Source organism: Muntiacus reevesi, chromosome 11, assembly GCF_963930625.1.
Source record: "Muntiacus reevesi chromosome 11, mMunRee1.1, whole genome shotgun sequence".
NCBI lineage: Eukaryota > Metazoa > Chordata > Mammalia > Artiodactyla > Cervidae > Muntiacus > Muntiacus reevesi.
In genome coordinates this window covers 34312403-34339997 of record NC_089259.1, presented here as the reverse complement: position 1 = coordinate 34339997, position 27595 = coordinate 34312403, and the positions used below count along the sequence as shown (strand labels likewise).

Below are 27595 nucleotides of genomic sequence, written 5' to 3'. Positions count from 1 at the left end.
CAACAAAATTCAAGGTTAAATAAAAAGCTCCACTGCCACAAAGTCTCTTGTTTGCTTATTTGCAATTCAAAGAGAAAAATACTTCACCTAACTACTGTGGGAGCAAAGAAGAACTAAAGAGCCTCTTAATAAAAGTGAAAGAGGAGAGTGAAAAAGTTGGCTTCAAACTCAACGTTCAGAAAACTAAGCTCATGGCATCCGGTTCCATCACTTCATGGCAAATAGATAGGGAAACAGTGACAGACTATTTTGGGGGGCTCCAAAATCAGTGCAGATGGTGACTGCAGCCATGAAATAAAAAGACACTTACTCCTTGGAAGAAAAGTTATGACCAACCTAGACAGCGTATAAAAAAGCAGAGATATTACTTTGCCAACAAAGTTCCGTCTAGTCAAGGCTATGGCTTTTCCAGTAGTCTGAGAGTTGGACTATGAAGAAAGCTGAGCACCTAAGAACTGATGGTTTTGAACTGTGGTGTTGGAGAAGACTCTTGGGAGTCCCTTGGACTGCAAGGAGATCCAACCAGTCCATCCTAAAGGGAAATGAGTGCGGAATATTCATTGGAAGGACTGATGCTGAAGATGAAACTCCAATACTTTGGCCACCTGATGGGAAGAACTGACTCATTGGAAAAGACCCTTATGCTGGGAAAGATTGAAGGAAGGAGAAGGGGACGACAGAGGATGAGACGGTAGGATGGCATCACCAACTCAATGGACATGAGTTTGATTAAGCTCCAGGAGTTGGTGATGGACAGGGAAGCCTGGTGTGCTGCAGTCCATGGGGTCGCAAAGAGTCGGAGACGACTGAGCGACTAAACTGAACTGTGGGCGAGGGTTCATTTTTTTTGGGGGGGGGGGGCACTTTTTGTCAATCACTTACAACCTGGGCAAATCACTTTTTATCACGTTCTCTGATTTTCCTGGGGCGGGGGCGGGGAATCCCAGCTAGAACTTGGAAAAGAAACGTTTTCCTTATCTTTAAACAGCACTCCCCTAAACTGTAACAGCAATGTGAGTTGCGTTTGACTGGATCCTAGGCGTTTATCCTAGCTACATCACCCAGATAAGAATTTCTGGTCTACCCACTCCACTCCCCGCCAGCTTCCCGCAAGCCGCGCCCCGCGCCCCGCGCCCCGCGCCCATGCCCCTCAAGCCCCACCCGCCGGCGCTGCCCCGAGACTCTCGCCAAGGCCTTACGTCGCGGCTCTTCCTTCCGCCCAAGGCACCTCCCCCCTAGGCCCGCCCACCGGGCTGAGGCGCGTCCGCGTTGACGTGTTTGTTGTGCGCGTGCGTCGCTCCTCGGTTCCGAGCCCGCCATTGGCGCTTTCCTGTCGGCGGCGTCCGACTGGCCGAGTTTCGGGGCCGAAAGCGGGGCGCGCGTAGCGGCCCCTCTCCAGGCAGCTTGGAGAGCTCCGTTATGGCGGAGGCGGAGGGAGCGAGCGTGGCTACAGTTCCTGGTTCGGGTGCCGAGGGCAGCGGTCAGTCGCCTGCAGTCGAAGGAGAGGGAGTTGGGGCGGGGGGCAAAGAGAAGGACGCGACCGCGAAAGGAAAGGAGGCCGGCGGAGACAGCGAGGAGGACGGCGAGAATGTGTTCGAGGTGGAGAAGATACTGGACATGAAGACTGAAGGGGTAGGTGCGGGCCCGGGGTGATGCTGCCCGCGCAGAGGGGGCTCCGGAGGCGGTGTGGCGGAGGTCCACGCCGCGGGGGCGCTGAGACCGGGGCTCCCTCCTAGGCCGCCGTCCTCGGCGCGGGGACGGTGTCCCGGCTCCGAGAACCGAGTGTCCTCGCCGCGCTCTGCCCCGCGCTTCCCCATCCCTCCTGGGGAACCCTGCTCAGTGTCTTGTTTGACCCTGGTCCCCCCAGAGTAAGGTGCTTCCTCCGTTTGTGCCCTTACGAGACTTTGTATAGACCTCTGTTTACTTCAAGACTTCGTTCTTTATATGTTGGTCTCCTGCTAGATTGTGAACTCCCTTAGTACAGAGACTGTGCTCTTTATTAACTTGTTAACGCTGGCACTTGAATCCGGTACCCAGCATGCAGTAATTGCTTAATGTGTATCAGGTTAAGTGAGTGAATCAGTTGTGGGATGGGGGAAGGTGAGTGGGTGGAAGGATGGGCAATGGGAAGATAATATGTTTTAGTAAATAGGTGTAGGGTGACCAAAGGCCCTACACGATGGTCCTCTGTGTGTTATGTTTTCAGTTCAATTTCTCAGTCGTATCCGACTTTGCAGCCCCGTGGACTGCAGCATGCCAGGCTTCCCTGCCCTTCTTTTTATTCCCTATGTTTTTTTAATTGTCTCTCATTTCCCATTTGTCGTATGCTACCTTTTTTTTTTTTTTTTTTTTTGCGCATTCATTCAGTAGAATTTTGTTTTCAATTACTGCCTGGTAGGTGCCGTGTTAGGTCCTGATGATTTGTAGCATAAACGGTTGCTTATATAAAAGATTCTCTTGTCCAGTGGGGGGTAAATAACTGAAATCCAATGTCGACAATTTTATTGTTAGTTGCAGCGAAGTTAGAGACATTTTTATGTATTTAATTTTTCCAATTACGTTGTAAATACCTTGAGGTGAGAGGTGGAGCATTCTTACACTTTTGTATCATCTGCGTTTAACATAGTCCCAGGCAGGCAGAAGATATTCAGAAAATAGTTAAGACGGTAATGTCTTCACAATTAAGATGATTCACTTATTAATACAATATTTTATTTTGTCAGCTTCGAAGGATTGTAGGAACTGCACCTAAAGCCCCATCTTTAAATTTTTTTTCCTTTATTTAAGTGGAATCTCACTATATTTGTTTGGTGTACATCTGCTTTTTTTGTTCAGTAACATCTTTGTGAGACTTAGTCCCTGCTGTTGGAACTATAGTTTGGTTTTTTTTGGTTGCTGCTTAGTTACAGTTGACCTCAAACAACTTGGGCCTTAGGGGTGCTTGGCCCGGGCACAGTTGAAATGCCAGTATAACTTTGACTCCCTCAAAACCTAATTACTAAAGGCTTTTTTACCAGAAAGGGAAGCCTTACCATAGTGTAAACAGTTAACACATATTTTGTATGTTACGTGTATTATATATTGTGTTCTTAATAAAGGGCTTCCTTGGTGACTCAGCTGGTAAAGAATCCGCCTGCAATGTGGGAGACTTGGGTTCGATCGCTGGGTTGGGAAGATTCTTAATAAAAAAGTAAACTAAAGAAAAGAAAATATTAAAAAAATTGTAAGGAAGAGAAAATATATTAATGGTATTGCATACCCTATATACATCATTTGTTTACAAAATGAATTACCTGTCAGAGCCTACATCAATATTGTCTTAAATAAAACATTGTAGGTGTTGTATGTATTACTAACACTGGCATCAACAATGAAAAGGTAATGTGAAGAAGTTGAATGATTCAGTGTTTTATGGTAGCCTAGTGTAATCGATACAATTGCTTCACAGTAGCCTAGTTTGGGCTTCCCTGGTGGCTTAGTGATAAAGAATCCGCCTGCAGTGCTGGAGGCGCAGGAGCTGCCAGTTAAGATTCTTGGGTTGGGAAGATCCGCTGGGGGAAGGCATGGCAACCCACTCCAGTATTCTTGCCTGGAGAATTCCGTGGACAATCCATGGGGTCACAAAGAGTCAAACATGACTGAAGTGACTTAGCACAGCACAGCAGTCTAACCTAGACACTAAAGAACGTGTCATTAGAAAATTTTTATGGCATACAGTATTACAGTCTGTTATTTACAGTACTGTATTATTTATAATACAGTATCAGAAACATTGTTACATTTTTAAAGAAATCATTTACCTTGAATAATAGGCTAATATTCAGTTTCTCCAATTAGAAAAGAATGATAATTCTTTGAAAGCAAAGTTATAACACATTGAGAAAACAGCACATTAATTTCCCATTAACTGTCACTCATCTTATGCCTTTGTAGTAATAGACCAACATCTGCATATTCTTCATGCATTCTTTGCATACTTTTTTCTTAATTATTTCAGTATTTCTAGACTATATGGTTCATCTGCAACTTTATTCAAATTGTTGAAAATCTCTAAAAATTTTTCCAATATACTTATTGAAAAAAATATGTGTATAAGTGGACCCCACAGTTCAAACCCATGTTGTTAAAAGGTCAACTGTATTCAATTGTATGAATATATTACAGTTTTATCTTTTCTACTACTGTTGATGGGCACCTAGGTTTTTTCAAGTTTTGATCTACCGTGAATAATGCTTCTGTGAACTTTACTGATGGAGAAGAAAATGACAACCCACTCCAGTATTCTTTCCTGGATGATTCCACGGACAAAGGAGCTTGGTGGGCTACATTCCATGGGGTTGCAAAGAGTCAGACACGACTGAGTGACTAACAGGCCAGGAACTTTACTGAACATGTCTCCTGGTGTATTGTGCACAAATGATTCTCTTGGTTGTATTGCTGTATACCTAGGAGTGGGAGGTGTACACTTAGGAGGACAAGATGCATATGTCTTCAGCTTTAAGAAACTGTTTTCAAAAGTGGTTGTACCAATTTACACTACTACTATTGGCTTATGAGAATTCCTTTCATTTCGCATCCTGTCAACACTTGATATCATCAATTTTTATATTTTCAGCCAGTAGAGGTGGTATATTTGTTGGTGTTTCCTGCTTATAATTTATATTTTTCTGGACTTTACATTAGAAATCAGCATTGAAATCATTGAGTGTCTTTTCATATATTTATTCATCATTTGGTTATCTTTTATGAACTGCCCTTTCAGATCTCTGTACTGAGTTGTCTTTATTGATTTCTTGTATTCTGGATTCAAACCCTTTGTGAGTGGTGTCGTGTAAATCTCTTTTCCTGCTATGTCTTTTTGGTAAATAGAATATGATTAATGTAGGAAAAGTTAATCTTTGTCTTGATGTTGAGTGCTTTTAATGTCTGATTTGAGAAATCTTTCCTTATTCTAAATATTCTTTTTTTTTTTTTTTTCCTGAAAACTGTATTGTTTTGTCTCTCTGACTTACGTTTGCACATCGCTTGTAATTGATTTTGTGTATAGTGTAATGTAGGAGTCAGGTTTCATTGAGCAAATCTTTCTTTTTATTCTTATAACAATGCCTTGTAAATTTTAAAATCAGCTTGTCAATTTCCTTGCACACATAAAAACTTTGAGTTTTTATTGAGATTTGCATTGAATCTGTGGATAAGTTTAGGATTAATTTAATTGCTTCAATAATACTTTATAGCTTTCTTTTATTTTTTTTTAATTTTTATTTTTTTTTATTTTTCAGTGGGTTTTGTCATACTATAGCTTTCTTTAAAAAAAAATACTTATTTAGTTATTTATTTGGCTGCACCTGGTCTTAGTTGTGGTGTGTGGGATGTTTTTTGTTGTTGTTAGTTTCTGCAGGTGTGATTTCTTTAATTACAGCCTGTGAACTCTTAGTTGCAGCGTGCAAATTAATATATGACCAAGGATGGAACCCAGGCCCCCTGCATTGGGAGCAAGGAGTCTTAGCCATTGGACCACCAGAGAAATCCTGTTTTATAACTTTCTGTGTTAAAGTTTTAGTAAATTGATTTTTAAGTGTTATTGATTTTTCAGTGCAGTGGTAAATGATTTTTTGAAAAGTTTCCTTGTCTTACTGTTTGTTGCTTATGAAATTAATTTTTGTATATTTACCCTTTGTTAAAGAGATTCCCTTTATTTCTGGTTGCTAAATACTTTTATTGTGAATGGATGTTGAATTTTGTTAAATCATTTTTGCTGCATCTATGATTGCATAATTTTTCTCCTTTATACCACTACTGTGATGAATTACACTGATTTCAACTTCATGTTCATAGAATAAACCAAAGTTGGCTGTGATATTATCCTTTTTAATATTAGATTATATAGTTCTTAATTATTTCATTTATTTCTGCTTTTTCTTTATGATTTTCTTTCCTTATTTGTTGGTCTTTTTCTAACATCTTGAGATGAATGCACAGCTTTTTAAAAGGTATTTATTTTTAACTGATGATTGCTTTACAATATTGGTGTGATTTGTCATACATCAACATGAATTAACCATAGGTGTACATATGTCTCCTCCCTCTTGAATCTCCCTCCCACCTCCCTCCCATTCCACCTCTCTAGGTTATTACAGAGCCCCAGCGTGAGTTCCCTGAGTCGTATAGCAAACTCCCATTAGCTGTCTATTTACATATGTTGGTGCATATGCATCCATGCTGCTCTCTCCATTCATCTCACCCACCTTTGTCCATAAATCTGTTCTCTATGTCTGTGTCTCCACTGCTGCTCTGCAAACAGATTTGTCAGTATCTTCTAGATTCCATATATGTGCATTAATATAAGATACTGTTTTTCTCTTCCTGACTTACTTCACTCTGTATATTAGGCTCTAGGTTCATCCACCTCATTAGAACTGACTCAGAAGAGTTCCTTTTCATGGCTGATGTGATTGTAAATACGTACCACAGCTTCTTTATCAGTTCATCTGTTGATGGACATCTAGGTTGCTTCCATGTCTTGGCTGTTGTAAATAGTGCTGCGGTGAACATTGGGGTACATGTGTCTTTTTCAGTTTTGGTTTCTTCACCGTGTATGCCCAGTAGCAGGACTGTTAGATTGTATGGTACTTTTATTCCTCGTTTTTAAAGGACTCTCCATACTGTCTTCCACAGTGGCTGTATCGGTTTATGTTCCCACTAGTAATATAGTGGTTCCTTTTTCTCTACCCTCTCCAGCACTTGTTATTTGTGGATTTTTTTATTATGGCCATTCTGTGTGGCATGAGGTGATATTGTAGTTTTGCTTTGCATTTCTCTAATAATGAGTGATTTTGAGCATCTCTTCTTGTGTTTATTAGCCATCTGTATGCCTTCTTTGGAGAAATGTCTGTTTAGGTTTTTTGTGCTTTTTGATTGGGTTGTTTTTCTGGTATTGAGTTGTATGAGCTACCTGTAGATTTTGGAAGTTAATCTAACTCTGTCAGTTGTTTCATTTGCTATTATTTTCTCCCATTCTGAAGGTTGTCTTTTCACCTTGTTTATAGTTTCCTTTGCATAGCTCACTGTTTTTAGCCTTTCTTTTTTCAAATAACATGTCTTTATGTTATGTTAAATTATGTTCTCATCTTACTTTAGCTGCAGCTCATAAATTAAGTTTGTTTTCATTCAGATAACATTATTTTATAATTTCTATAAATTGTGTACAGATACATTGCTTAATTTCCAAACATTTGAGTATTAGTAAATGTTTCATGTGCTTTAAAAGAATTTTTTACTTTCACTGATATAAGTTCTTATGTTGTTTTACATTGAATATTTGCTGATTAATTGTGTTGAAAGTGTTCCACTCAGTCACTCAGTGGTGTTCAACTCTGTAACCCCATGGACTGCAGCCTGTCAGACTCATCTGTCAATGGGATTCTCCAGGCAAGAATAATGGGGTGGGTCACCATTCACCTCTCTAGGCAATCGTCCCTACCCAGGGATTGAACCCAGGTCTCCTGCATTGCAGGCTAATTTTTGATATCATTTGGGCCACCAGGGCCCAATTAGGTTACTTGAAACCTGTAATACATCTGCCAGCAAGCAAATCAACCGTTAGTTAATAACTTGAAACTGTGGGAGAATGGGGAAGTAATTTCAGAATAATTTGAATGGAAGAGGCTATTCTCTATTTCATTCAGTCTCAGTTCAGTCACTTAGTCGTGTCCGACTCTTTGCAACCCCATGGACTGCAGCACACCAGGCTACCCTGTCCATCACCAACTCCCCGAGCCTACTCAAACTCTTGTCCATTGAGTTGGTGATGCCATCCAACCATCTCATCCTTTGTCATCCCTTTCTCCTCCCTCCTTCAATCTTTCCTAGCATCAGGGTCTTTTCAAATGAGTCAGTTCATACTTCATATTCCTGATATCATTGATTAGTACAGCTGTCATTTTTTTGTGATATGTTTAAAGCAGTACTAAAAGATACCACTACAGGAGACAGGGATCAAGACCATCCCCATGAAAAAGAAATACAAAAAGGCAAAATGGTTGTCTGAGAAGGCCTTACAAATAGCTGTGAAAAGAAGAGAAGCGAAAAGCAAAGGAGAAAAGGAAAGATATTCCCATTTGAATTCAGAGTTCCAGAATAGCCAGGAAGAGATAAGAAAGCCTTCCTCAGCGATCAATGCAAAGAAATAGAGGAAAACAACAGAATGGGAAAGATTAGAGATCTCTTCAAGAAAATTAGAGATACCAACGGAACATTTCATGCAAAGATAGGTTCGATAAAAAGACAGAAATGGTATGTACCTAACAGAAACAAAAGATGTTAATAAGAGGTGGCAAGAATACACAGAAGAGCTATACAAAAAAGATCTTCACGACCCAGATACTTATGATGGTGTGATCACTCACCTAGAGCCAGACATCCTGGAATGTGAAGTCAGGTAGGTCTTAGAAAGCATCACTACGAACAAAGCTAGTGGAGGTGATAGAGTTCCAGTTGAGCTATTTCAAATCCTGAAAGATGATGCTGTGAAAGTGCTGCACTCAATATGCCAGCAAATTTGGAAAACTCAGCAGTGGCCACAGGACTGGAAAAGGTCAGTTTTCATTCCAATCCCAAGGAAAGGCAATGCCAAAGAATGCTCAAACTACCACACACTTGCACTCATCTCACACGCTAGTAAAGTAATGCTCAGAATTCTCCAAGCCAGGCTGCAGCAGTACGTGAGCCGTGAACTTCCAGATGTTCAAGCTGGATTTAGAAAAGGCAGAGGAACCAGAGATCCAATTGCTACTATCTGCTGGATCATCAAAAAAGCAAGAGATTTCCAGAAAAACATTTACTTCCGCTTTATTGACTATGCCAAAGCCTTTGACTGTGTGGATCACAATACCTGTGGAAAATTCTGAAAGAGATGGGAATACCAGAGCACCTGACCTGCCTCCTGAGAAACCTGTGTGCAGGTCAGGAAGCAACAGTTAGAACTGGACATGGAACAACAGACTGGTTCCAAATCGTGAAAGGAGTTTGTCAAGGCTGTATATTGTCACCGTGCCTATTTAACTTAAATGCAGAGTACATCATGAGAAAGACTGGGCTGGAAGCAGCACAAGCTGGAATTAAGATTGCCGGGAGAAATATCAATAACCTCAGATATGCAGATGACACCACCCTTATGGCAGAAAGTGAAGAGGCACTAAAGAGCCTCTTGATGAAAGTGAAAGAGGAGAGCGAAAAAGTTGGCTTAAAGCTCAACAATCAGAAAACTAAGATCATGGCATCTGGTCCCATCACTTCATGGGAAATGGATGGGGAAACAGTGGAAGCAGTGTCAGACTTTTATTTTTGGGGGCTCCAAAATCACTGCAGATGGTGGTTGCAGCCATGAAATTAAAAGATGCTTACTCCTTGGAAGGAAAGTTATGACCAACCTAGATAGCATATTAAAAAGCAGAGACATTACTTTGCCAACAAAAGTCCATCTAGTCAAGGCTATGGTTTTTCCAGTGGTCATGTATGGGTGTGAGAGTTGGACTGTGAAGAAAGCTGAGTGCTGAAAAATTGATGCTTTGAACTGTGGTGTTGGAGAAGACTCTTGATAGTCTCTTAGACTACAAGGAGATCAATCCTACCAGTCCATCCTGAAGGAGATAAGTCCTGGGTGCTCATTGGAAGGACTGATGCTGAAGCTGAAACTCCAATACTTTGGCCATCTGATGTGAAGAGTTGACTCATTGGAAAAGACCCTGATGCTGGAAGGGATTGGGGGCAGGAGGAGAAGGGGACGACAGAGGATGAGATGGCTGGATGGCATCACCGACTTGATGGACATGAGTTTGAGTAAACTCCGGGAGCTGGTGATGGTCAGGGAGGCCTGGCGTGCTGCGATTCATGGGGTCACAAAGAGTCGGACACAACTGAGTGACTGAACTGAACTGAAAAGATACTAGATATTTTTACTTCTTTTATTAGTTATTTTTTGCCTCGCCATTTTAGAACATATTAGCTATTTTTACTTCTTTTATTTATTTATTGCCTTGCAATGAGGTATCCTGACCGGGGATTGATCCCCCCATCCCAACATGAGAAGTTCAGTCTTAACCATTGAACCTCTAGGGAAGTTCCTGCTTTTATTATTAATATACTTGAAGTCCATTAAAGTGCCTAGTTACAGTTGTGCTTTTTGTTCTTAATTTCATGTTCGTAATACGCTCAGACTCACTAGCCTGGAGTTTTGTTTTGTTTTGTTTTGTTTTAACTAATTATCTAGTATATAGAATCTTAAGAGGATAGGAGGGCCATCTGCTTCCTTATAGTTTGGCTCATGGGTTAAGCTCAGCTACCAAGAAAATAGACATTATGGGAGTTTTGGGAGTTTTGAAGATAAGTTTATAGATCCCAGGACTGTCATGAAATTTTTTTTAATATACAGCAAAGTCTTGGGCAATATTTGGGTTAACATCACTCCTATTAAAAAAAAAGTATAATTCAGCGATTTCATTTCTTTTATATACTATTGTACACATAGTGACCCTCAGTAAACGTTTATTGAATGAATGAATGAAGCAAAACTGCTGAAATAAAGGCTGTTATTATCAGTCAAGTCTGGAGCTAAAATTGAGGATATGCTCCTTATACTTGAAAATGATTATTAATATTCCTCATTGTCATTGACTAGATCAAACTTAATTGATAACTAATATTAAATTTATATTTGTTCATTGTTGAAATAAAACTTTAATAGTTTTTTTTTTTTTCTTAAATCAGAAAAGCTGCAAGAATTGTGTAGAATCTCTCAGATCCCCCAGTTGTTAATATTGGCTTTATTTTTTTCTTCTATATACATTTTTTTCCTGCTCATTTGAAAGTAAAAAAAAAGAAAGAACAAGGGAGTATAGTTCCCTGACTAGAGATTGAACCCGGGCCACCTGCATTGGGAGTGCTGAGTCTTCACCACTGGACCACCAGGGATACTTTTTTTTTTTTTAAGGCCACTTGCTTCAGAAGAACTCCCCTACACACACATTTTATTGTTGTTGTTATTTAATTTAAAATTTTATTTTTTTTAATTTAAAAATTACTTATTAAGTGAAAAGTACCATATATAAAATAGATCAAAGATGAACTCTCCTTCCGCCCTCCTCCCCAGAAACTGTTACAATCAGGCTTCTGTCTTAGAACATTTTAAGAAGTCCTTTTAGGCCAGTTCATGTTAGGAGGGAACAGAAGTTAAAATGTGACTGATGTCTTACTATTCCACTGTGGTAAGCAGTTGCCCTCGGGAGAAACTGTAGCTGGACTTGGATTGGGTGGAATTTCATTATGTGTTTTAAGATATTCACAAATGATCTCAGGAGATGAACTTTTTTTTTAGATGAACATTTTTTATCATGATTTTAATCTCCATTTTAAGTTGATTCATTTGTTCTCGGCAATTGTATGGCTTTGGAACTATAGTCAAGTCTAATATCCTTTATTTGACTGTTTTTAATTTATGTTACAGGGTAAGCTCCTTTATAAGGTTCGTTGGAAAGGATACACAGCAGATGATGATACCTGGGAGCCTGAGATTCACCTTGAGGACTGTAAGGAAGTTCTTCTTGAATTTAGGAAGAAAATTGCAGATAACAAAGCTAAATCAGTGAAGAAAGACATCCAGGTATTATATTTTATCTCATAGTGGTTTTTTTTTTTAATATAATAAATTTACTATAAATTTAATGGTATACAAAATGTACAGTATGGAATTTACAAGGAAAAATTAAATATACAGCATTTCTATTGTAAACTCTGTATAGCCAGTTGATTCTTACAGTGTTTTCATTGATTTTTGCCAAAGTGTTCCTTCTGTGGCCAGCCTGTGATTGCAGGTGACAAACAGCTATGGTTGGGACATGCTGATTAAGTTACAAGTAACATGAAAGTGGGGAGAAAAGAGACGTGTTGAAATTTTACTTGTTTGTCCATGATGTGAGCTTTGTGTTTTCGTATACCTGAGGAATACCTTTTGTGCTATTCATGTTACTACTGCAGATGCACCACATACTTTGGTATTTAATTGGCTTTCAGTTCATTTCAGTTGCTCACTCGTGTCCGACTCTTTGCAACCTCATGGACTGCAGCATGCCAGGCCTCCCTGTCCATCACCAACTCCCAGAGTTTACTCAGACTCTTGTCCATTGAGTCGGCGATGCCATCCAGCCATCTCATCCTCTGTCGTCAGCCATCTCATCCTCTGTCGTCCTCTTCTCCTCTCACCTTCGATCTTTCCCAGCATCAGGGTCTTTTCAAATGAGTCAGCTATTTGCATCAGGTGGCCAAAGTACTGGAATTTCAGCTTCAACATCAGTCCTTCCAATGAACATTCAGGACTGAGTTCCTTTAGGATGGACTGGTTGGCTCTCCTTGCAGTCCAAGGGACTCTCAAGAGTCTTCTCCAACACCACAGTTCAAATGCATCAATTCTTTGGCACTCAGCTTTCTTTATAGTCCAGCTTTCACATCCATACATGACTACTGGAAAAGCCATACCTTTGACTAGATGAACCTTTGTTGGCAAAGTAATGTCTCTGCTTTTTAATATGCTATCTAGGTTGGTAATAACTTTTCTTCCAAGGAGTAAGTGTCTTTCAATTTCATGGCTGCAATCACCATCTGCAGTGATTTTGGAGCCCCCAAAAATAAAAGTCTGACACTGCTTCCACTGTTTCCCCATCCATTTCCCATGAAGTGATGGGACCAGATGCCATGATCTTAGTTTTCTGATTGTTGAGCTTTAAGTCAGCTTTTTCACTCTCCTCTTTCACTTTCATCAAGAGGCTCTTTAGTTCCTCTTCACTTTCTGCCATAAGGGTGGTGTCATCTGCATATCTGAGGTTATTGATATTTCTCCCGGCAATCTTAATTCCAGCTTGTGCTGCTTCCAGCCCAGTCTTTCTCATGATGTACTCTGCATTTAAGTTAAATAGGCACGGTGACAATATACAGCCTTGACAAACTCCTTTCACGATTTGGAACCAGTCTGTTGTTCCATGTCCAGTTCTAACTGTTGCTTCCTGACCTGCATACAGATTTCCCAAGAGGCAGGTCAGGTGCTCTGGTATTCCCATCTCTTTCAGAATTTTCCACAGGTATTGTGATCCACACAGTCAAAGGCTTTGGCATAGTCAATAAAGCGGAAGTAAATGTTTTTCTGGAAATCTCTTGCTTTTTTGATGATCCAGCAGATAGTAGCAATTGGATCTCTGGTTCCTCTGCCTTTTCTAAATCCAGCTTGAACATCTGGAAGTTCACGGCTCACGTACTGCTGCAGCCTGGCTTGGAGAATTCTGAGCATTACTTTGCAAGCGTGTGAGATGAGTGCAAGTGTGTGGTAGTTTGAGCATTCTTTGGCATTGCCTTTCTTAGGGATTGGAAGGAGAACTGACCTTTTCCAGTCCTGTGGCCACTGCTGAGTTTTCCAAATTTGCTGGCATATTGAGTGCAGCACTTTCACAGCATCATCTTTCAGGATTTGAAATAGCTCAACTGGAACTCCATCACCTCCACTAGCTTTGTTCATAGTGATGCTTCCTAAGGCCCACTTGACTTCACTCACATTGCAGGATGCCTGGCTCTAGGTGAGTGATTACACCATCGTGGTTACCTGGGTCATGAAGATCTTTTTTATACAGTTCTTCTGTGTATTCTTGCTACCTCTTCTTAATATCTTCTGCTTCTGTTAGGTCCATGCCATTTCTGTCCTTTCTTGAACCCATCTTTGCATGAAATGTTCCATTGGTATCTCTAATTTTCTTGAAGAGATCTCTAGTCTTTCCCATTCTGTTGTTTTCACCTCTATTCATTTGCACTGATCACTGAAGAAGGCTTTCTTATCTTACTTGCTATTCTTTGGAACTCTGAATTCAAATGGGAATATCTTTCCTTTTCTCCTTTGCTTTTTGCTTCTCTTCTTTTCACACCTATTTGGTATGAAATAGTGATTAGTAAAACTAATCACCTTTAGTAACATATTTCTGAGTCTGACTTTTCTACTAATTAAAATAATTCTTAGATCACTTTATAAAGCTATAGTTTTTAATCTATAACTTAAAAGCTATACCTTTAATCTATTTCAGATTATTCACAAGTTTGATTATATCCACTTCAGTTTTTAGCCACTTTATTGTTTTTTAGGAGCTCTTGTTGATGGTAAGGACGGATAAAGGATTCAAAAGAACTCAGATGAGTTAAACTTCCTTCATCAGCAGTTTGGAAAAAGACTTGATGGTGGTTGAAAGTGGGATAATTTAAAACTGATGCACAAATTTGGCTCAAGGGTTTCCTTTTAGGGGTTTATCTGTTGTTTTATTATCTTTGATTCTTATATTCCACACATTAATGAATTGGCTTTATTTATGATCTTCTGAGGATTTCCTGTTTTTAAGTTTCATTTATAGCTTTTATTTATAAATCAAACCCACTCTTGTGCAATTTCTTCTTTTTGCTTTTAGTTTTTTTTATTAGAAGTAATTTCGTTTTTTAGACGGACAGATGTTCTTGAACTTAGAGCTATTAATATACAGTGAAAATCACTCGCAACAAAATTTCTTATTGAAGTTTTTATTTTAAGGACTGAATATTGATCCCTTCTTTCCCTACAGTTTGAATTTTACTGCACACTTAGTATCTTTTAAATGACAAAAGCAGTATTAGGACTGTGTGTAATGATTGTTAACAATAATTGTAGTGATAGAGGCACCTCTGCCTGGCTAGTGCTTGTACTCTTTATGTACCAGATACCCAGCCAGCACTTTTATGGATTAGACTGAAAGAACTGAGGCTTAAATGAGCTAAGTAACTAGGCTCAGTTCACCAGTTAGTACTAATAGAGCCAGGCACTATGATAGGCTTTCTTTTGGTTTAGGCTATAGTTTGAAATTGGTTTAGAAGAGTGGAATTACCAGTTTTTAAAATGTAAGCTGTAGTGGCAGGGTCTTTAATAAATAGTTTTTTAATTACTAAGGAAACTCTTCTGTACTTTTTAAATTTTTGTAAAGGAAATCCTTTATGAGTTCAGATTAGAGCCTTTTTTCCTTAAGTGTTTTGCTATAGTCATACTTCACTTTTCTAGAATGGGTGCCTATTCCCTCCTTCCCTGTTTCTTTCACTAAAAATACTTATAGACACAAATGCACCCATCGTACTAGGTGATTGGTTCATATTGCTCTCAAATTTTAGACATTTTGATTGAGTTTTCTTAAATTCATCTTTAACTTTACTCCCTGATTAGTGAGATAAGTTTGCTGACAGTTTTCTCAGAAAATCTTGACTCATAGAACACTGGTTTTGTTGTCCCGTCACATCACCAGGGCTCTGCTTCAACCCAGCTTGCACAGGAGTCTGGATGAGAACGACTCCTGATCGACTGCTGGGTTTGAGGCTTCTTCTAAAGCTTAAAAATCCTTGTCCTAGTTTTAGGGAGATACTTTTCCACTTGGAAGTATCTTTTTCTAAACTGTCCTTACTATTTTATAAATAACTTAAAATTCCAGGCACTAATAACATTTTGAATCTTTATAAGATTGAAACCCCTGTTTCTTTTTTTTTTTTTTTGTATTGGAGTATAGCTGATTAACAATATTCTGATTGTTTCAGGTACATAGCAGAGCAACTCAGCCATGCCTATACATGTATCTATTCTCCCCCAAACTCCCCTCCCATCCAGGCTGCCATATTAACATTGAGCAGAGGTCTCCTCGGGTATACAGTATGACCTTGTTGGTTACCCATTTTAAATATAACTGTGTGGAAATGAATGTGTTAGTCACTCAGTTGTGTCTGACTCTTTGCAACCTCATGAACTTTAGCCCTCCAGGCTCCTCTGTCCATGTGATTCTCCAGGCAAAAATACTGGAGTGGGTAGCCATTCCCTTCTCCAGGGGATTTTCTTCACCCAGGGATCGAACACAGGTCCCAGATTATGGGCAGATTCTTTACCATCTGAGCCACTAGGGAAGCCCATATTTATACAGTATTCCAGTATTTCTATTGCTGTGACTTTTAACCTAATTATTGAATGGTGTCAGTAGACAAGTCTATGGCAAAAATGTAACTACTCATTAACCTTTTCCCACTTTAGCAAAATAGTTTTGCTGTTCATGAGTTCTTGTGATTCTCTCACTCTAGGTGTAGAGGCAGAGAGTAGGAGAAAATGCTTCATTCACCTCGTCATCACTGTTCATGCAAGAAACAGACATGTGCCGCCTGTGAAAAACGATATTTGCGTATCACCAAAATCTTTGTCTTATGGAGAAGTGTTACTAATTCTGGGAGCCCTGTTTGTTCAGGACTCAGTCAGCATCACAGAAAGAGAAATGGTTTCTACCAAAAAGTGGCTGTTGATTCTATTCACCAGAAAATATATATCATGCAGAAATGGTATTTGTTTATTAAAATACTTTTTTTAGCATTTGGATACCTTTTTATCTTTTTGCTGACTATCAGGTAGTTTGAGATTTTTTTTAAAAGCAATGAAGTACTGTTTAACATTGATTTGTGTGATACAGTCTAGACCTTCATTTTTAGTCAACTAAAAATCCACAGCTAGGCACTGGCTGGTTTCCTTGAGAGCTCTGATAATGGATGTTACATGACAAAGAATAACCTCTGCTGGACCATCACAGCAACATTTTACTGCTTTTACCTTCCTGGTTTTCTTTTTTGGGGTAGAATGTTTTTTGTTTGTTTTAGTAAATATCAAGTGTCTTATATGGGCCAGACCCTTAAATGGTCGTAGTTTTACAAGAATAGATCATATCTGTCTTTTGTTCTTGAGGAGCCTTACAAGTTGTCCATTTGTGATCTTACTTTTAAGAATAGTTCCATATACTTGCCTTCTGCCTTTCTTTTAAAATAATTTTTTATCAGTACATATTCTAGCCAGCAAATAGCTGTGCTTTTAAATAATTAATCTGTGTCCCTACTCCTCAGCTAAGAGATAGTTTTGCCTTTATTTTAAAATTTTTCTGAGGATAGTTTTTTTTTTTTTGGCTTCTTGAAATACTGGCTATAAAGTAATATATGTACTCTTTTAATATAAAACTGAGACTTTGTACATCCAAATAAGCTTTATTTTTAAAAGTGTACATTTTTTGAAGTAAACATTTATTCCAGTAGTGCCATGAACCAGAATGTTTTTAAACTTCCTGTTTTGGAATTGTCTTCATAAGAATGTGAATGTCACACAAGAAAATAATTTCTAATGATGCCTCCTTTTTGTGTGCAAAAAAAAATGCATGATAATGGTTCTAACAGTGCAAAAGTGCACTGCCAAGTTATTTGAGCAGTGCTTGCGCTGTTGAAGAGCTCATGCTTCCCAGAGGTGATTAGCTAGAGGGAGTGACCCTGAGGGGGGTGTATATTGTGCAGTGATTTTGTCATCACACCTTGTCCATCCGGTGTTGACCTAGTGGAGGAGGGCGACTGACCCTGACCTGCTTGAGTCAGCCCCAGCGTATGCCTATTGACTTACTATAATCATGATCAGAGCCCCCCTTCATTTTCAGAATTGCCCTAGTTTGGATAATAAACGTTTGTTGTGTGTGTGAAACTATTCAAGTAAGTAAAAAGACAGAATACTAGTGTACTGAAAGTGCTCAGGTTTGTGATATGTGTGGTTTTAATTTTATTTGCTTTTTAGTTAATTTAAAAGTTAACACTAATTCCTTTCTATCATCTAATACCTGTTTATCAGTTGGTAACTAATTTTTATATCCTGACTTCATTGAATCTGGCCAGTTATTCCAGGGCTGGATCACCCCAGTGCAACTAACCCGGCGATTCATTTGAAATCAACTAGTAATTTCACACTGTGAAGTTACACTTGTTTCTTAATACCTTCTAATATCTAATAATCTATTCAGTTTCTCTTAGTTATCTCAAACAAAGCATGTCTTTGTTGATTTGATTGAATTGGGATTTGAAGGAGGTCTGGATGTTATATATCCTTGATAATCTCTCTTAATCTCTGCATCTCTCTTAATCTATAACAGCTTCTTCCTGTAACCTTCCCCCATTTTTCCCCATCATGTCTATTTGATGAGGAGACCAGATTATTTTTCTGTAGAGTTTCCCATATTCTGGGTTTTGAGCGCATGGTATCTTTTAACATGTTCCTCTGTCTCTCCTTGTTTCTGTGAACTGGTAGCAGATGTAGAAGCAGGATTGCACGGGAGTTTATTGGTTTTTTTATTGATATTTTGTGTGGATGGTCGTGAGCCTTGCTGTAACAAGTCAGAATGCCCATCTTGTCTAGTTGACTCCTCTCCCGTGAGGTTAACAGAATCTCTGAGATAAGGCATTTCAGTCTGATCCACGTGACAAATCCTCACATTTCATGTGTAGGTTTTAGGAGCCACTGATGGTCATTGCCTGGAATCATTATTTTATTACAGCTTGCGATTTTGTAATTCTGGCATTCCTTTGCCTTTACTACGTGTGTTACTGGGAAGATGATTCTGAAATGCTGTGGTCCTAACTGACTCTGGAAGGGGAGAAGGGAGGAGCTGAGTTGAGATGGTGAGGCTGCAGAATTGATGCACGACGGTCAGTGGCTGAGGGAAGAGTGGAGTCAAGAGACAACTCGAATTACTGAATTGGGAACCTAGACACATCATGGTGTTACTCAGGGAACAGCTCCACTTTTGAACACATGAGATTTTAGTTACTTGTTTGTTGTCCAGGTGAAGATGGCCAGTCTCCCATTGGAAACATGGGTCTGATCTGAGTTGAGGAGGAAGATTGGGGCTAGAAATGTAGGTTGGGGAGTTGATGGTGTGTGTGGGATATTTTTTCTTATTAACTCTGTTTCAACTGATAATCTGACTAGAAGATTGACTGTATTTTGGGGGGGAATTTCAGTTTTAGAATTAGTTTAAATTTTTTTTGAAGCAGTTAGTCAAAGTTTTGTCTAGCAAGTTTTGTCTCTTCTTCCTCTTTGTCCCCCACCACCACCCTGCTTTCTCCCTTTATTTTTTCTTTTTTTCAAAGAAAACTTCATTAAATGCTTTGGAAAGACTGACTAAAAATGAGTCACTTAAAAAAAATCACAGTTGATAAAGAGACATTACATAATGAGTAAGGTTTCAATTCTCCAAGAAGACATAACAATTCTTAATGTGCCCCCTTTTATCAATGCAGAAAATTTAAGTAAAAACAGGGTATTCTGTTTGGAAATGAGGCGTCACCACTGTTTCAAGAAGGTGGAAGTCAGCTGTCAACTCTTCAGGATTGAGGGAAATTTGAGACGGTCTCCTACAGGCAAGTAGTTCTGTAGACAAGTGTCCTACAGGACTTGCTTAAAGCAGAGGGGTAGCTTTCAGGTGAGCCTTGATTGAGTTGCAGGCTCCGCCTTTGGTTTCTGTGTGTGTATTTGTTCAAAGCAGCAGAGACTCTTCTGTGTCAGGACCGGTGATACCTCAGCAGCATCATGGCAGCAGTGCTTTTGTCACAGGTGGAGCCGGTGTCTGGCCACACTATGCAGGTTTCCTGATGGTCCTGGGGGGTCCGTCACCGAGCTGTGTCCTGTCTTCTTGGTTTCCTCTCATCTAATACCCCCCAGAGCCCCCCTCCTTTTCAGAATCCAGTCCAGTTGTTTTATAGAAGCTTCTTCATATTGGAATTAGATGGATGCTAATTAATGTTAAATCACAAATAGTATTTTTAAAATTGAAATTAGATGATTTGTAGATGAAGCATAGACATTTGGGCACATATATTCTATCGGTAAGATACATGATATTGATAGATGGGTCCTACGTCAGTTATCTCATTGCTGGTGTTAAATTATAATTATGTGATAAAGTGAGGTCTATCATTTTTTCTTTCCTTTTAAAGGTACCTTTTCCCCTGTAAAATAGTAAGTAACCTAATAATAAGTAATCTTTCAGACTGAGAATCACTTCTTCAACAACCTCTCACCCATGATTTTAAGATAATTTTGAAGAATTTTGCTTTAATTGGTTATTACTGTGGTGGTTGTAAATAATAACTTTTCCAATTCTGTTTTTGTGAGCTTTTTAGTTTGTATCCTATAAAGAGCAGCTCCTCCCTCCCCCTTAAATTTTTTAAGTACCAGTACACACTCTTGGAGTCTTTTTATTTGATTGCTGTTGTTAAAACAGACCCACCCTTGGTTTGTGGGACACCCTCTAGGTGAGCTCCTGTGTCCTCATGTGGTTTCCCTGTCTGGACGCGTCTTTGCTCCCTGGACAAGGTGTCCCCATGTACCCTCCTGCTCCAACTCTGGCACCAACCTTTATTCAGGGAATCTTGATTCTTTTTAGGGCAGAACAGAATTTAGAAACCAAGATGAAGTTATTGCTATTGGGATATCATTATTTCTAGGCCCTTTAGACAGAGATAAAGGGGAAAATGCGTGTAAGTTTTAAGTCAAGTTCATATTGATGTCTAATTTCGTCTGTCACCACTCTTTCTTCCTGTCATTTTCAGTGTCTGTGGTTCTGTCTCCCTTTTCTTCCATGAGAACTCTGGTGTTCATCAATATTATATGTAGTCATTTACTGAGCCCTGCAATAATTAGAAATTAGTTTCAGATTTACTATGCCCATTCTACTGTGAAATTCCAAAGTTATTTACAGTTGTTTTGTTCCTACAGTGTATTCAGTTCAGGTGTTGATTGTTCAAAAATTACTTGGATTAATTCTTTTTTATCTTTTCTGTGGTTATCAATTTGTTAAATAGGTTATTGATGTTGTTAATTAGTACCTATTTTCTCACATCCTTCCCTTTCCCTCCACACCCAGTTTGAAATATGGCTCTGTAATGACAAATCTGAGTTTCTTTCTCTTATGAATGACTTGGTCTTTTCACCTGATGCCTCAAATTTTTTTATTTTCATTGTTTTGTATAAACCAAAATTCAGCTGAGTAAATTTGAAGCTCTAATTGGCTTTATCCAATTCATGAATCAGACGCCATCTATCTAACAAACAGAAAGATGCTCCCAGGAGCTCATGAAAGGGAAGGTTGTAATTGGCAGATGGAGACGATTCAGTCCAGTCGCTCAGTCCTGTCCAACTCTTTGCAACCCCATAGACTGCAGCACACCAGGTTTCCCTGTCCATCACCAACTCCCAGAGCTTGCTGAAACTCGTGTCCATTGAGTCAGTGATGCCATCCAACCATCACATCCTCTGTCGTTCCCTTCTCCTGCCTTCAGTCTTTCCCAGCATCAGGGTCTTTTCCAGTGAGTCAGTTCTTCACACCAGGTGGCCGAAGTATTGAAGCTTTAGTTTCAGCATCAGTCCTTCCAGTGAATATTCAGGACTGATTTCCTTTAGGATGGACTGCAGTCCAAGGGACTCTCAAGAGTCTTCACCAGCACCACAGTTCAAAAGCACCAATTCTTTGGCACTCAGCTTTCTTTATGGTCCAACTCTCACATCCATACACGACTACTGAAAAATCCAGAGCTTTTACTAGATGGACCTTTGTCGGCAAAGTAATGTCTCTGTTTTTTCATATGCTGTCTAGGTTTGTCACAGCTTTTCTTCCAAGAAGCAAGTGTCTTTTAATTTCATGACTTCAGTCACCATCTGCAGTGATTTTGGAGTCCAAGAAAATAAAGACTGTGAGACTATTTCAGACCAGATCACCTTGCCTCATGGAGAGGCTGGGGGTCCTATTATTAGGGCAGGTACTTCACCATTGCTGATCAGAAAACTCTAGACTGTTGGTTTGTAATTCTGAGTCTGGTTAGGTATTTGTCTTGATGGGCTTAGGATCAGCAACTGCATTTGGGGCCTGTTGTTTGTTTTTAACAGTAGGTGTATCTCTCTTGCATGCTGTTGTTCTTTTTAGGTTAATTACTCTGTTCCTTTGTCTGCTTTCTCTTATAACAATTTAGTAAAATACTCTGCTCTAAAGCAATCAATTTATATTGCTTATATTTATATGAATTACTTTTTTGAAATTTTAGGAGGCAAAGGAGGAGAACAAGATACTATTTTTTAGCTTTATGACTGCTGAGCAAGCTTTATTTGTTTTATGAAGAATTAGACAGTATAACCTCAGACTTTATGAGGGGTTTTTTTGGGCTCTGGTTTCACCCTGCCGCCACCATCATTGTTGTTAATTAGTCACTAAGTCACGTTCAACTCTCTTGTGACCCTAGAGGCTGTAGCCTGCCACCACCATCACTTATATCTGAATCTTCTATTTTCTATTTTCTCTGACCTTCTTTGTTTGGAATCTGATCTCAGCAGTTTCTCATGGTGGGGCCTTTTCCGGTACACTTGGCAGGGAGCACTGGCTGGTTACTCTAGAGAACGCTCAGTCTGGGCCGTCCCTTCACGGTCCAATGCCCAGAGCTCCTGCCCTTTCAGCAGCTCCCTTCACAGTGACCCACTAGACTTTTGAGTGATTTCTTCCATTCTCCTTGCTACCTTTGCTTGCTCCTGTGTGGATATTTGTACCACAGGGGTCTTACTGCTATTACTAGTTTGTTCCTAAAGTGAAAAGTAAAATGAAAGTCACTCAGTCATGGACTATACAGTTTATGGAATTCTCCAGGCTAGAATACTGGAGTGGGTACCCTTTCCCTTCTCCAGGGGATCTTCCCAACCCAGGGATCGAACCCAGGTCTTCCACATTGCAGGTGGATTCTTTACTGCCTGCAGTGTTTCTTCCTACCAGCTTATATTCTAGGGTTCATTGAAACACTTGGACACTTAATTTTGTTGTAGATGTTGTCTGTGGCATGGGGTGGGGGGTGGGGGTTGTTTTGCTATCCAGGTTAAACTGTGTACCTCAGGTTGGGACTTGAACCCACTGTCTTTTTTTTTTCCCCACTGTCTTTTAAATCCCTGATCATACCTGGGACTTAATGAAGCTCAAATACTTGATGTCACAGAAAGAATTCAGTGAGCGACAAAGTTATAGGTAAGAAGTGAATTCACTTAGAAACAGTCCACAGGGTGAGGGCCATCTCAGAAGGCAAGAGCAGCCCCAAGCTATGAGATTGTCAGTTTTTATAGGTGGGTAATTTCATAGGCTGAGAAGTAGGAGTGTTCCAGCTGTTTTGGGGAAGCGGTGGGGATTTCCAGAAATTGGGCCACTTTCTGACCTTTTATGCTCAACCTTGGAACTGTCAACACTTCCCAGGTGGCTCAGGTTCTCTGAGAGGCCCAGGTTCAATCCCTGGGCAAGGAAGATCCCCTGGAGAAGGAAATGGCTACGTGCTCCAGTATTCTTGCCTGGAAAATTCCATGGACAGAGGAGCGTGGCTGACTATAGTCCACGGGGTCGAAAAGAGTCAGACATGACGGAGCCATTAACACTTTCGGTTTCTTGGAACTGTCATGGTGCCTCTGGGTGTGTCACTTAGCCTGCTGATGTGTTACAGTGAGCATACACTGAGGCTCAAGGTCTAGTGGAAGTCTTCTTCATCATGTTGGACCTGGTTGTTCATTGTTCAGTCACTAACTCATGTCCAACTCTTTTGGCCCCATGAACTGTAGCACACCAGGCTTCCCTGTCATTCACTATCTCCCAGAGTTTGCTCAAACTCATGTCACTGAGCAGTGATGCCATCCAACTATCTCATCCTCTGCTGCTCCCTTCTCTTGCCCTGTCTTTCCCATTATCTCTGTCTTTTCCAGTTAGTCAGCTCTTTGCATCAGATGGCCAAAGTATTGCAGTTTCAGCATCAGTCCTTCCAGTGGATATTCAGTGTTGATTTCCTTTAGGATTGACTGGTTTGATCTCCTTGCTGTCCAAGGGACTCTCAAGAGTCTTCTCCAGCACCAAAATTCAAAAGTATCAATTCTTGAGTGCTCAGCGTTCTTTATGGTCCAACTCACATTTGTACATGACTGCTGAAAAAACCATAGCTTTGAGTATACAGAACTTTGTCAGCAAAGTGATATGTTTGCTTTTTAATACACTGTCTAGGTTTGTCAGACCTGGTTAGTTCTAACCATTTATGTCCTGTCCTTGGGCCATGTCATTCATTTAAAGACTGTGCTTTACCCCCTCCCTCCTGTTTCACTAGTGGGTTTTTTTTGTTTTTTTTTTTTATAAAGTGCTATAGGAAGAGTCAAAAAGTTTTGCCAGTGCCACCACATTTCCACTACCTTATTAAACTCGGTGGTGGTCTTTGCTGAAGCACCACAGGGAAAACTTAAAAATACACCCATCTTTTTTCTCCCTCTTGTCCTTCCCTAAGTCATTTAGAAGAGAATGTGGGGAAATAGACCTGAAAATGCTTTGCGTAGTGCTTTTATATCTAGACAGATACGTAATTCTTAAAGAGTTATTTTGTCATCAAATAAATAAATCTTTACAAATTACTTATTGGTGTTTTGGAAATTTTGAAGTTGAAATTATATATAACCCACCAATATGACTGTTAGGACCTACAGCAGCACTGATCATTTCTGTCCCTCTGTGTTTATCTGTTTCCTTAAATTGATGCTTATTGTCACCTCCAAGACCTTTTTCTTTTTCTTTTTTTTCCAAGACCTATTTCTTAAGTTAGCAGTGTAAGTTATACAACCTCAGTTACATAAATAATTTTAAGAAGTTGAGAAACTGGAGGAAAAAAATTACTACCAGATTTCATTAGTATGAGTATTCAAAACCTTTTAAATTACTGTGTTCTTAATGAGTTTTTAAATCTTTTTCATACTTTATAGAGACTGTCCTTAAATAATGACATATTTGAGGCAAACTCTGATAGTGATCAACAGAGTGAGACTAAAGAAGATACTTCTCCAAAGAAGAAAAAGAAAAAACTAAGGCATAAGGAAGAGAAAAGCCCCGATGACCTGAAAAAGAAGAAAGCAAAGACTGGGAAACTGAAAGACAAGCCCAAACCAGACCTGGAGAGCTCCTCTGAAAGTTTGGGTTTTGATTTAAGGACAAAGAAAAGAATTTTGGAAGCCAAAGAAGAATTAAAGGAATCCAAAAAGCCCAAAAAAGATGATATAAAAGAAACTAAGGAGTTAAAGAAAGTTAAAAAGGGTGAAATGAGAGATTTAAAGACTAAAATAAGAGACGATTCCAAAGAAATTAGAAAAACAAAAAAAGAGAAATGTGTTGAATCTCAGGTGGACTCTGAACCGGGTGTACTTAGTGATTCCCCCCTTCAGGAAGAGGACTGTGAAGATTCACAGGTTGACAACAGAGAGGAAAAGCAGAAGTTTAGAGGTGCTAAAGATAAAGCTGAGCAAGAAGCCAGTCTAGATGCTGCTTCTGATATACAGCAGGATGGCAGTGTAAGTGCTGATGAGGACGAGGTCAAAGCAAGGAGGAAAAAAAAGAAACCGAGAAGGACAGAAGAACTTAAAGAGAGCAAAAAGCTAGAAAACAAGAACCTCTTCTTAGAGAAGAAAACTACACAGAAAAAGCAAAGGAATCAAGACAAAGGCCAAAGCAGCACAGAGTTGGATAAGCCAGTGCCTGCCTGTGCCCTGACACCGCCGAGGATGTCCAGGCCCACCGACTCCCCGGGAGAGGTGAGTACACAGGTCCTGGTGGAGGGTGGTTGGATCCCACTGAGGACTAACATTTGCATCTGACAGAGCACAGGGACATTCCACTCAGGCTGATGCTCTAAGTAAAGACTTGGAGACAGTGGAGCACAGCCCATCCTCGTTTCTTTTCACTTAGCAGATAGTGCGTTTCTTACTAGACTGAAGGTTTGTGGCAACCTGTATCTGAGCCGTTCTTCTTGTAGCATCTGCTCACTTCCTGTCTCCGTGCCACATTTTGGTAATTCTTGTATTATTTTGAACTTTTGTTTCGCTTTTTGGCCACCCTGTGTGGAACTTTCCTGACCAGGGGTGGAACCCATGCCCCTGGAGTCTCAACCACTGGACCACCAGGAAGTCCTAAACTTTTTCATTATTACTGTACTTCTTACAGTACTTCTTGTGATCATTGATCTTTGATTTTGTTTTTGCAATAAGCTGAAGAAGGTTCAGGCAACAGCCAGTATTTTTTAGCAGTACAATTTTTTTTTTAAATTAAGGTAGGTATGGCTACTTTAGACATAATGCTGTTGCACATTTAATTCTATAGTGTAAATATAACTTTTATATGTACTGGGAGACAGAAAAATTATAACTCACTTTATTGCAATGTTTGCTTTATTTCATGGATCTGAAGCCGACCCTGTAGTATCTCTGATGTGTGCCTATAAGAGAAGTTCTTCTACACTTAAGGAGTTAATACTTTATCGGGAGATTTTCTTCTCCCTCCTAGATTCTAGGTTGCCTGACTGCTCTAGAATTGAACTGACATGAAACAGATTAACATGGGGGAAATTTAAAGTTTATTAACACATACACATGAAAGAGACCTAGGAAAACTGAGTAACTCTCCAAAATAGATGAAGCCTTTCACCTCAAACATCACCCTCAGCCAAAGACAAAAGAGAATGCTGAGGATGGGGAACCAGTCCTGGGAGGAGAAGCACTGTAAACAAGGGCAAGGTTGCCGCACAGACTGTTGAGTCCTCGCCTGCCACTTGAGAACTCCTAGAGGCGTAGAGACGCCCTTGCCAGAGGAGATTTCCCTCAGAGATGCAAATGTCTCTCAAAAGGGTGGCTCTGACTTGGCTTTCAGAGTTTTTTCCTTGCCTGCTGTTACTTATCAGTAACCAGCTTAAAATAGTTAAAATGCCAAAGAGACTGTTCCCCTACTAGTCTGTCTGTGCTGTGCTTAGTCGCTCAGTCATGTCCTACTCTCTGCGACCCCATGGGTTGTATGTAGTCTGCTGTTCTCCTCTGTCCATGGAGATTCTCCAGGTAAGAATACTGGAGTGGGTTGCCATACCCTTCTCCAGGGGATCTTCCCAACCCCGGGATCGAACCCAGGTCTCTTGCATTGCAGGCAGGCAGATTCTTTATCAGCTGAGCCACCAGGAAAGCCCTGAGTCTTCCCACTGGTCCGACTGGTGGGAAGCAACTATAAATGCTGACGATCCCACTTTTGAAAGCACCTCAACTTTTCTCTTAGTCTAATCCAGACTTTCTTTTGGACTTACTGCAGCTGGAAAATTGGGGGCTAATTTGTGAACAAGTCAGTTTTTAGAGGAATTCAGATACGATGTAGCATTGTGAAGTTAAAGCATAGAGCTTTATCAGTTTATTCTATTATCTTTTCACATCCTACTTATATTTTCCCCATGTTGTCTTAAGAACATACCACTTCTGGAACTTCCCTGGTGTGTGTGTGTGTGTGTGTGCTCAATTGTGACTGACTCTTTGAGACCCATGGACTATAGCCTGCCAGCCTCCACTCACTGTCCATGGACTTCTCCAGGCAAGATTACTGGAGTGGGTTGCCATTTCCTTCTCCACGGAATCTTCCCAACCCAGTGAGTGAACCCTGGTCTCCTGCATTGCAAGGTGATTCTTTACCATCTGAGCCACAGTGAATTCTCCTGGTGGTCCAGTGGTTAAGACTTCCATCTTCTACTGCAGGGGGCATGGGCTGGAAACTAAGATCCCACATGAGTGCAGTGAAGCCAGTCTTCCCACCCCAACTTGTGACGAAGAAAAGGGCAGCCTTTATGGGAAAGGCCCCAGTGCAAG

At 40.0% G+C, this 27595-nt stretch overlaps 1 protein-coding gene across 2 annotated transcripts in view; it reads left to right on the top strand.

The window, feature by feature from the left end:
* The first annotated feature begins 1303 nt into the window (after positions 1–1303).
* Positions 1304–27595, top strand: part of MPHOSPH8 (M-phase phosphoprotein 8) — a 43275-nt gene continuing 16983 nt past the window's right edge. For both annotated transcript variants that reach the window (XM_065901701.1, XM_065901700.1), the window contains exons 1-3: positions 1304–1632; positions 11501–11656; positions 24692–25513. In XM_065901701.1, coding sequence (XP_065757773.1) covers positions 1420–1632; positions 11501–11656; positions 24692–25513 — 1191 coding nt within the window. In that variant the 5' untranslated portion in view covers positions 1304–1419. The remainder of the gene's footprint in view (positions 1633–11500; positions 11657–24691; positions 25514–27595) is intronic.